General features: G+C 47.0%; 1 protein-coding gene across 1 annotated transcript; it reads left to right on the forward strand.

Moving 5' to 3' along the window:
* Nucleotides 1-220: 220 nt before the first annotated feature.
* On the forward strand, nt 221-10,171 carry plekhd1 (pleckstrin homology domain containing, family D (with coiled-coil domains) member 1). Its single transcript, XM_010865346.4, has 12 exons — nt 221-398; nt 1,410-1,503; nt 2,413-2,502; nt 2,780-2,856; nt 4,101-4,192; nt 4,429-4,576; nt 5,419-5,512; nt 5,709-5,914; nt 7,214-7,346; nt 8,763-8,907; nt 9,136-9,279; nt 9,596-10,171. The coding sequence occupies exons 1-12, from the start codon at nt 244-246 to the stop codon at nt 9,862-9,864; spliced, it is 1,647 nt and encodes a 548-aa protein (XP_010863648.1). The 5' UTR covers nt 221-243; the 3' UTR covers nt 9,865-10,171.
* Nucleotides 10,172-11,121: the final 950 nt, after the last annotated feature.

Here is an 11,121-nt window from a genome sequence, read left to right on the forward strand (position 1 = left end):
ATTCCGCCCTGCTGAGTTTGTTTTCAGGATTTGTTTGTAGCTTCGCTTGGGACGTTTGTCCGTCTGTGTGTGTGTGTGTGTCTGTGTGATTTATTTGGTGTGTGTCAGTGTGTTATTGATTTGTGCGTCTGCTCTGTGTACTTCCTAGTTCCTGGTTCCTATTTTTATTCCATTTACCCCCCAGCTCCCCCCCCCCCCCACCCCACCCTCTCGTTGGAAGGGCTGGGCGAGATAGCTCCAACGATGTTCTCCTCGTCATCCAAACCCTCTTCATTCACCCCCTGGACGTCCATGGAGCAGGCGGACTGCGACGTGCTGGACATTAGCACCAAGGTGCAGCTACACGGGGTGCTCTGGAAGAGGCCCTTCGGCAGGCCGGCCGCTAAGTGGTCTCGCAGGTAGGTCCTGGTTGACCAGTAAATTACCTAGTAAGGCAGTCAATTAGGGCCTGTCTAGTTAACAAATAAAAGACCAAGTAGTTAACTTAATTGGGGCCTGCCTAGTTAACTATTAGCCAATAATGGTGTAAATGGTGTAATGTCTGGTTAACTAGCATATTGCCTGGTAATTTAATGAAGCAGACAATGTCTAGTTAACTTCTATCATTTGATAATGGGTTTTCCAGTCCATTCTACAGTTACTGTTTGGCCTTGCCTTTGCCATTCTGCAGTAGCAGTTAAAGGCTTATCTACCTTCGCATCCAGTAGCACTTAAGGCCTTGTCTACCTTCCCTTCCAGCTTCAGATGTCATGCAATGTGTTTTTACAGGATACGCAGAGCTTTGGAACTTCCCAGCAGCTATATTTGCATCTTGCTTGATACGGATATTGTGTGCAAGGTGTTATTGATTTGCTCTTTCTTCCTCCATCTAGTTTTTATGTATTTAATGTGCTCTCATCTGTTCTGTTCATGGTTCAAGTGCTTTGTAGCAACGCTGTGACACTCTGGCCAAAAGAGCACACAACAGCAGAGTGCACTGAATGTACTTTCTCTATATTGTTGATCATAAATTGCCCTTGCTGGCTATACTAAGCTAGCCTGATCAGCGAAAGTGCCCTATATAGACAAAAGGGCACAAGGGTTCGAAACAGAAGTCATGTAGTACACAGGAAACAGGTTTCCGTTTGGGACAGAGCCTAAAGAGAACCATATGCCAAGACACTGTAACCTGCACGAACCAAATGTTATTGGTTGGTCAGTAACACACAGTGATCCAGCTTGATCCAAAGTCATGATGTGTTTTTGGCCTCATGTTTAAGTGTGTGTATTTGAGTGTTGCTTGACGGAGTATTTTTAAAAAAATTTTATGTCAATTTTAGGCAGGCTAATCGTCCTGGTTTCCATGATAATGTTAACACTCTGTCTACCGGCATTACTGATACCACACACATTCTCCATCTTTTCTCCAGATTCTTCATCATCAAAGACAGTTTCCTGCTCTACTATGCAGAGAATGAGAAGAGAAGCTTTGAGACCAATCGATTCTTCAACATCCATCCGAAGGTGAGAGTCCGAACAACGTGATGCGTGTGTCGACCGTGGAATTGTCCGCAGCGTTCTCTCGCTGTGATGTCATGCGTACGACGACTTGATTACGTCTGTTCTGTCCAGCTATCAATGATATCCCCTCTCCCCCGATGAGACAGTAGCTGTTTCTCAATGTCAAGGATCCTTCCTTGGTAGGACTAGTCCTTCCAAGGAAGGATCCTTCAGAGGCTAGGCCAGGCTCCTCCTTAGCATTCGAAGAACACTTACAGTGGAACAGGCTACCAAGTGCAGGTCATTGCGTCATTATGTCAGTGAAAAGGCCCGCCTTCGGCCCTACGGTTAACGTTACTTTAGTCTGTACAACTTATCTAGTGATTTATAAAAGAAATGCCTGTGACGGCAACCAAGCTAACAACTGTAAGCTAATATGACAGGTCCGGTTCGGTTCAGTTAGCTAGCTAGCTAGCCTACCGTTAGCTCGTGAGGTATCTAGCTAATTATCAATAGCAATTCATACTGGCATTTTATGTACTACCGTTTTAACAAAGGTACAGTAACATTAAACACTAAACTAAAGATACTCACATTTAAAAGCATATTGCCCTGTCACTCCGCTTAGGTCCGCCAGTTATTTTTTTTACGAGCTGGCAAAGCCGTGCGCATAGGATTATGGGTAATATAGGAGCGCGAAGGATACACATATGCATCCTTTGCCGTCTATGGGAAATTCTCAGAACGAAGGACTCAGTCCTTGGTGGGATTCGGAGGATCCTCGACATTGGAATGGTCCTTCGACGGACGTCGATGACGTAGCATCCTCCAAATTCTGGGTTTGAAGGATCCTTCCTTGACATTGAGAAACAGCTAGTGACGCTTTGTGTTTTCCCCTGCTGTCCGTGTGTGGCTCCGCCCTGTGCCCCTTAGGGTGTCATCCCATTGGGCGGCTGTGTTGTGGATCATAAGGAGGACCAGGGCATGCCGTTCGCCATGGTGATAAATCATGAGGACTTCACGGTAAGCGCCCTGACTTAACTGCAGATACTGGAAGACTGTATCCTTGTATTATTAAGTAGCTACTGTATTTGTGTGGTGTGATGTTTGCCGTGTGATCGTTCTCTATGCAGGCTGACGTGATGACATTTTTGTCTGGTTTCCGCACGCCAGCGGATGTAATGCGATGATCCAAGTTGTGTGTGTGCAGCTACTTTAGAAACGATATGATGTGTGTTGTTTGTGAGACGTGATGTGATTGCTTGTTTCACTGTAAGGATGCCATGCTGTACTATCTCAGGGTGACATTGTCCTGGCTGCTGACAGTGAGATAGAGCAGAATCAGTGGCTGGAGATGTTGCAGGAGTCTGGCAAAGTGTGAGTAGCTATATGTTTTCTTTCAATCGAAATGACCACACTGTCTTTTTGAATCAACCTGAACGCACTCCCTCTTTAAATCTAACGGGCTACACTGTAGCTTTAAATCTAACTGGCCACACTGCCTCCAATATCGAAGTGGCTACACTGCCTCTTAAATCTAACTGGCCACACTGCCTCTTAAATCTAATTAACAATGCTGCCTGTTTAATCTAACTGAACAAACTGCCTCTTTAATATTACTGACCACACTGTCTTTTCGAATCAACCTGAACGCACTCCCTCTTTAAATCTAACGGGCTACACTGTAGCTTTAAATCTAACGGGCCACACTGACTCTTAAATCTAATTGACAATGCTGCCTGTTTAATCTAACTGAACAAACTGCCTCTTTAATATAACTGACTACACTGCCTCTTTAAATATAAGTGACAACACTGCCTTTTTAAATATTCATGACTACAATGCTTCTTATAATCGAACTACACTGTTGTTTTACATATAACTGACCACAATGCTTCTAACTGTAACAATAAAAACTATAGGGCGTAGTTGTACATTTAAGGTGTTTGGTGCCGTATTTCTCAACTAGATATTTGATTTGTTATGTAAACCAATATGAGATTCTAGGCAGCTTTCTCTTTGTCTGGGCCAGTGGATAGAGACTCCATAAAATCCTGACCAAGCAAAATCATTTATTTCCTGGTTATAGGGTATTATTATGCCATCTAAGTCACAATAAAATATATTGATAATATAAATTTTTTTATATTCACTGCTTTTGTGAGCTTTTCGATCAAACATGAAAATGAACTTATTAGCATGAGTGCAAGTTAAAGTTAGATTTATAATGAACTGGACAGTGAACAGTCAGTTTTTCCCGTCAGTTTCCATATACCATTAAACTATATGTCCACTGAATATCCATTGAGACTGCACACTACCTCTTTAAAGATATAAAGAAACTACATACTGCTTTTTGGGCATCTACTGGAAATGCAAGCAAACTACACACTGTCTCTTTAACTTTAATTTGCCTCAGATCAACCGAACTCACTAAAAGGGCCAGCTGGGTGGTGGGTTAAGTCATGGGTCTATGTTGTAGCGGGGACTCTTCTCTCCTCAGTCATGTCTGAAGGAGCAGCACTGGTTTGTAACTGTGTCATGGAGGATGTGACCTACTGCTTCATAGTGCTGTTGGGAACTGTGCTGTATAAAACCCATTTGACCTCTGAAACCTTCAGCACATGGAAGAATGCCCAGCTGGGAGAGGCCATGATAAGGAGCCTGGAGGCCCAGGGTCTGAAGCTGGCCAAGGAGAAGCAGGAGTACCTGGGTAAGAGGAGGGGACCGGTGAACCAGGAGTACCTGGTTAAGAGGAGGGGACCGGTGAACTAGGAGGGGACAGGAGAAACATGAGGCATTGGGTTGGGGGAGGTGCTGGCTGGGATAGGTGAAGGGTTTGTAAGATAGGAGGTGATAGAGGGAGACATTAATCAGGGAGGAGATCTTTGTTTATTAGCGTTGATGCTTGGCTGCCAGTGCCTAATCACCAGGCTGGTTTTTCCACAGTCAAGCTGATGGAGGAGACGGAAGAACTGAGTGTGCAGAGGGAACAGAAGGAGGAGCTGGAACGCCTCAACCTAGTTCTGGAGGAGGAGAAGCTAAAGTTTGAGGAGGTTGTTCTGGAGCTCCGGGCCGAGCAGGAGCAGATCAAACTGTGAGAGAAATCTGAACAGTCTTGTAAAATAAACTGCACATTGCAAAATCCCCCAAATAATGAGTGAAAAAGACTTGCATTTGATGTCAGAGATGTAGTACACCCGATGTAGATGTAGTACACCCGATGTAGATGTAGTACACCCGATGTAGATGTAGTACACCCGATGTAGATGTAGTACACCCGATGTAGATGTAGTACACCCGATGTAGATGCAGTACACCCGATGTAGATGTAGTACACCCGATGTAGATGTAGTACACGTTTGCCCATAGCGTTGGTTAACTGCCGTTAAGTGATTTCATGACTGTGGGCCAAAGGCCTGAAAGCTTCCTGTGTTGTGAGGGTGGGGGGATGTGATGCTATACATCTGGCCTGGCTGGGTGTGCGGATGGGTTCGCTGGGTGGGTGGATGGGTTCGCTGGGTGGGTGGATGGGTTCGCTGGGTGGGTGGATGGGTTCGCTGGGTGTGCGGATGGGTTCGCTGGGTGGGTGGATGGGTTCGCTGGGTGGGTGGATGGGTTCGCTGGGTGGGTGGCTGGATGGCTGGGTTGGCTGGTTGGCTAGGTGGGTGTGTTGGCTGGGTGGGTGACTGGGTGGGTGGTTGGATGGGTGGGTTGGCTGGTTGGCTGACGGGGTGGGTGGGTGGGTTGGCTGGTTGGCTGACGGGGTGGGTGGCTGGCTGGCTGGGTGGGTGGCTGGGTGGTTTGATGGGAGGGTTGGCTGGTTGGTTGGCTCGGTGGCTGACGGGGTGGGTGGCTGGCTGGCTGGGTGGGTGGCTGGCTGGGTTGGTGGGTGAGAATGCTGCGGCTGTTACATTGTGGGTCCTGTGTTGTTGACAGTGACCTGGACGGCACAGCTCAGTCCCTGAAAGGTGTGGAGTCGGAAAAAGAGGAACTGAACAGCTTGACAACACTGCTGCAGAAATCTATTGAGGTAGTGAAATGTGACTTCAGTGTTTGTGTTATACCAGTCCCATTATTCACTGACACCTTAACTTAACCGCTGTAACTCTCACCCTAAGCACAACCTTTTTGCAGAATTTCGTTTTTTGCAGAAACCTGTACACACACACACACACACACACACACACACACAAACACTGTATGAAATACATTATCTGCTCCTCCAGGAGCTGTCCCATGAGAAGGAGCGAACCCTGGAGCTCCTGAAGGAGAAGGAACAGGAGGAGGGGGAGGAGGTTGCAGAGGAGGAGCATCAGAAGGAGGATCCGGACCAGGCAGCACTGCCAGGAGGCGCAGGACTGAGATCTGAACTCAGACACATCGAAGAACAGATGAGGGAACTACAGAAAGATAAAGAACAGGCAGAGGAGAGGTAAAGGAATGAAAGAGAGAGAGATGAAGAGAGAGAGAGACAGACAGAGAGAGAGTGCGAAAGAGAGAGAAAGAGAGAGAGAACGAGAGAGAGAGAGAGAGAGATGGAGAGAGACACAAAGGGAAAGGGAGATAGAGAGAGAATACGAGGTGAGAGGGGTCGGCCAGTATAAAACATGGATCTAATTTTAGCACTGTGCCAGAAAACAATTGATGTGTGGAAACTCTTCCTGTGTGGCCGTTCACACGAAGCAGTCGACTGGTCAGAAGGAAAGATCAGATGTAGCTGCATGTGACCTCGCCAGTCCGTCCCGTCACTAACTGAGCATGCCCAGACCTGGTACCCTTCACACTGGTTTATCGAGGGTGAGAAACACCACTGAAGTGGAAATGTGCATTGATTTCTCATCAATCAAACCAGCGCATCGACTGGGCATCACCAGTTTGGCGGGTCAGGATGTGATGGGAAACTGGTGCTGGCTGGAGGGCCAGGGCGGTCCATGGAAACACAACCCGATGTGAGAGCACAGCGGGTGTCAATGGACGACCCCTCTGGGGTGGGGCCTATCGAAAGTGGGGGTTGACAACCTAAAGAAATAGCCCTCTTCTCTTTATTACGGGTCATTGTGTCTGTTGTTAAATCCCCATGTGATTCTCCTACCAAATTCAGACATTAGATAAGAGATTAGGTAAGCAATATAAATACCCAGGAGGCTTTGTAATACGCTGGTATTGACCTGGTCTGGAAAGACTGCAGGGCTCTTTGTGCGTGTTATGTTGGGAAAGGGGGGGGGGGGGGCTTCCTGCTCATCTGCCCCTGTGTTTGCGAGTCGGCTTGCTTGTGTTAGCGCACAAGGTGCGTCTCCCACGCTGTCCACATGACGCACTCATGAGGATAATGGTGAGAGGAGAGAGGACGTGAGAAATGTGGCGAGAGGAGAGAGGATGTCAGGAGTGTGGCGAGAGGAGAGAGGACGTGAGGAGTGTGGAGAGAGGAGAGAGGATGTGAGTAGTGTGGCGAGAGGAGAGAGTATGTGGGGAGTGTGGTGAGAGGAGAGAGGACGTGAGAAGTGTGGTGAGAGGAGAGAGGATGTGAGGAGTGTGGCGAGAGGAGAGAGGACGTGAGGAGTGTGGCGAGAGGATGTGAGGAATGTGGAGAGAGGAGAGAGGACGTGAGGAGTGTGGCGACAGGAGAGAGGACGTGAGGAGTGTGGCGAGAGGAGAGAGGACGTGAGCAGTATACAATTGAGATCTTCCATGTGACAGTTGGGTTGAGTGTTCACTCTGGCTCCCACTACAGGCTGAAGGAGAACCAGCAGCGTGCCAAGGTTCTGCAGGAGGAGAGAGAGTTCTATTCCTGTCAGTCCCGGACTCTGCAGCAGTCCCTGACTCAGCTCACTGTGGATAAACAGCAGACAGAGGCTGAACTCAAGGTAAACCACATTTCCTCCCAGACTGCACCCTACTCTACATAGAGCACTCCGATGGCCATGTCCTGGGTGCCCCAGTTTCTGTATACTGTACACGGTAGAAGGACCTCACAACCATTTTCGTTCTGGGACCCCCATAAGTAATTATTCTCTGTTCCCCTATTCTGTCATACACAACTGTATGTACGGCTGTGTCTCTTTGCGATAAATCATAGCAGATATCGGGAAAGATTGCCACAAGCCTTTTGTTTAGGCATCCGTGAAAATCCATTGTATGTTTTTCCATGCTGTTCTTCCTACAAGGAAGTCCCTGGGGTGATTGTGTCAGGGCACTCTCATCTGACAACCCAGGATGCTATGAATTTCCCTTCTCTGCTGTTTCCAACCTGGACTGGTCAGCCTGTAAAATCACTGTTTATGGTACTCTTAAAACTCCCAACTCTTATTATTTTACAACATATAACAATAGTAAGTACACATACATACATACATACATACATCTTCTTCCACTTCATCCGGGGCCGGGTCGCGGGGGCAGCAGTCTAAGCAGGGATGCCCAGACTTCCCTCTCCCCAGACACTTCCTCCAGCTCTTCTGGGGGGGACACCGAGGCGTTCCCAGGCCAGCCGGGAGACATAGTCCCTCCAGCGTGTCCTAGGTCTTCCCCGGGGTCTCCTCCCGGTGGGACGGGACCGGAACACCTTCCCAGGAAGGTGTTCCGGAGGCATCCGAAACAGATGCCCAAGCCACCTCAGCTGACCCCTCTCGATGTGGAGGAGCAGCGGCTCTACTCTGAGCTCCTCCCGGGTGACCGAGCTTCTCACCCTATCACTAAGGGATCGCCCGGCCACCCTGCGGAGAAAGCTCATTTCGGCCGCCTGTATCCGGGATCTTGTCCTTTCGATCTTGTCCCGGATACAGGTAAACATACTCTAAGAACGTTTTAAGTAATGTTTACAAGTATTTATATAGTAATGGAAGTTGCTTCAGAATAAAAGTGTGTGGCTGTATTCATTATAATCTGGTATGACTGTACCAGTACAAACCTGTGTTCATTATTATCTAGTATGACTACTAGTCTACACCTGTATTCATTATCATCTAGTGTGACGGTACCAGTCTACACCTATATTCATTATCATCTAGTATGACTATACCAGTCTACACCTGTATGCATTATCATCTAGTATGACTATACCAGTCTACACCTGTATGCATTATCATCTAGTATGACTATACCAGTCTACACCCGTATTCATTATCATCTAGTATGAGTGTATTAGTCCAGATCTGTATTCATGATCATTTAGTATGATATCGGTTGGTCTTGTCTGATTCATTATGGTCTAAAAAGGAAAACTGATCTGAGAACACTTCCACTCTGAGATGACTGGAGAATACGGACTGTTTTGGTTCCAGGCAGAAATTGAGTCCCGTGTGGTGTTAGAGAGGAGGCTGAAGCAGGCTGAGGAGGCTCTCCTGAACCTGGAGAAAGGCCTCAGCTCTCTAGAGCGCTCCAAGGAGAGGGACGACAAGATGAAGGGAGATGTCAACCAGCTTAGGAGTGAGTTGCACTTCCTAAACACACACAGACAATCCTGGGAACGTCCTGCACACACAGATTCTTCATGAACCATAAACACTTTGTAGGTCCAGTTAACCCAGGATCATTCATAAACTGGGATTTCTGAGGCTTGTCTCCTCCTACATTCTTTCTGCGGCAGACAGTTTCCTATCAATGACCGGGTGATGTGAGGAACTTAACTAAGACGTTTGTTTGTTATTCCACCAGAGTTTTTTGAGGAGTGTATCTGTGCAGCAGAGATCGAGGCCAAGCTCCCTTCAATAATGAAGAATGCTGTGTATCTCCACAAGGCTGCAGCGCGGCGCATTAAGAGCTGCCGGATCCAGGGACGCACCTCCAGACAACACTGGTGTAAGGACACACACAGCACTGCACAACATGCAAACACACACTCATCTTCCACACATGGAGACCCACAAACTCACACATCCTTCACACATAAAAACCCACAGACACAAACCCACGCTCACATCTTTCACACGTGGATAACCACGGATGCACATATCTTTCACACGTGGAGACCTACAGACACACACTCACATCTTTCACACATGGAGACCCACAGACACACGTTCACATCTTTCACACATGGAGACCCACAGACACACGTTCATGTCTTTCACACATGGAGACCCACAGACACACACTCATATCTTCTCCTGTGCAGTGAAACACTCCCAATCGTTTGCTGCTGCCAGTGGCGACAGTACCAGTATGGAGGATCTGAGGGAAACTGCAAGGCGACTGACCTCCGACAGCTGCTTCAGGAAATGTGTAGAAGGTCATCACACAGTACGACCAGGGGAATGCCAAGAAAGAAGACTGACAGAAAGATGGAGAGAGAGTCAAGAGAAAGAGTCAGATTTGAAGGAGAGAGAACGTGGAAGAGAGTTGAGAAAGAGAGGGTCTAGTGAGAGGCTGATCTCTCCAGAGTAGTGGACTGTTCTGTTATCTGGTCAGTGTGCTGGACTGTAGTTGGGTCAGGATCAATTTAAGGATGTCATCTGTTTAACGGACAGAGCTTGGTTGCAATCAAATTGCACTAAAAGCTTTTTATTTAAAGGAAATCCATGTTTGCTGTATAAACTAAACCAACTTATACTACCCTAAAGCTTCAAAGGCAAATTGAATGCAAAAATATACCAACCCGTTTCCAAAAAAGTTGGGACACTGTACAATTGTGAATAAAAACAGAATGCAATGATGTGGAAGTTTCAAATTTCAATATTTTATTCAGAATACAACATAGATGACATATCAAATGTTTAAACTGAGAAAATGTATTACATGTATTTCATGGCATCAACACATCTCAAAAAAGTTGGGACAAGGCCATGTTTACCACTGTATGGCATCCCGTCTTCTGTTTATAACAGACTGCAAACGTCTGGGGACTGAGGAGACAACTTGCTCAAGTTTATGAATAGGAATGTTGTCCCATTCTTGTCTAATACAGGCTTCTAGTTGCTCAACTGTCTTAGGTCTTCTTTGTCGCACCTTCCTCTTTATGATCCGCCAAATGTTTTCTATGGGTGAAAGATCTGGACTGCAGGCTGGCCATTTCAGTACCCGGATCCTTCTTCTATGCAGCCATGACATTGTAATTGATGCAGTATGTGGTCTGGCATTGTCATGTTGGAAAATGCAAGGTCTTCCCTGAAAGACATGACGTCTGGATGGGAGCATATGTTGTTCTAGAACTTGGATATAACTGTCAGCATTGATGGTGCCTTTCCAGATGTGTAGGCTGCCCATGCCACACGCACTCATGCAACCCCATACCATCAGAGATGCAGGCTTCTGAACTGAGCGCTGATAACAACTTGGGTTGTCCTTGTCCTCTTTAGTCCGGATGACATGGCGTCCCAGTTTTCCAAAATGAACTTCAAATTTTGATTTGTCTGACCACAGAACACTTTTCCACTTTGCCACAGTCCATTTTAAATGATCCTTGGCCCAGAGAAAACGCCTGCGCTTCTGGGTCCTGTTTAGATACGGCTTCTTTTTTGACCTATAGTTTTAGCCGGCAACGGCGAATGGCACGGTGGATTGTGTTCACCGACAACGTTTTCTGGAAGTATTCCTGAGCCCATGTTGTGATTTCCATTACAGTATAATTCCTGTATGTGATGCAGTGCCGTCTGAGGGCCCGAAGATCACGGGCATCCAGTATGGTTTTCCAGCCTTGACCCT

Source organism: Esox lucius, chromosome 15 (genome assembly GCF_011004845.1).
Source record: "Esox lucius isolate fEsoLuc1 chromosome 15, fEsoLuc1.pri, whole genome shotgun sequence".
NCBI lineage: Eukaryota > Metazoa > Chordata > Actinopteri > Esociformes > Esocidae > Esox > Esox lucius.

Excerpts from the sequence above, each read along its gene's own strand:
- plekhd1 (XM_010865346.4), top strand. The coding sequence starts at position 244 with ATGTTCTCCTCGTCATCCAAACCCTCTTCATTCACCCCCTGGACGTCC. Across the intron at positions 399-1,409 it reads GCCGCTAAGTGGTCTCGCAG|ATTCTTCATCATCAAAGACA; the intron begins GTAGGTCCTGGT and ends TCTTTTCTCCAG. Across the intron at positions 5,915-7,213 it reads AAAGAACAGGCAGAGGAGAG|GCTGAAGGAGAACCAGCAGC; the intron begins GTAAAGGAATGA and ends CTCCCACTACAG.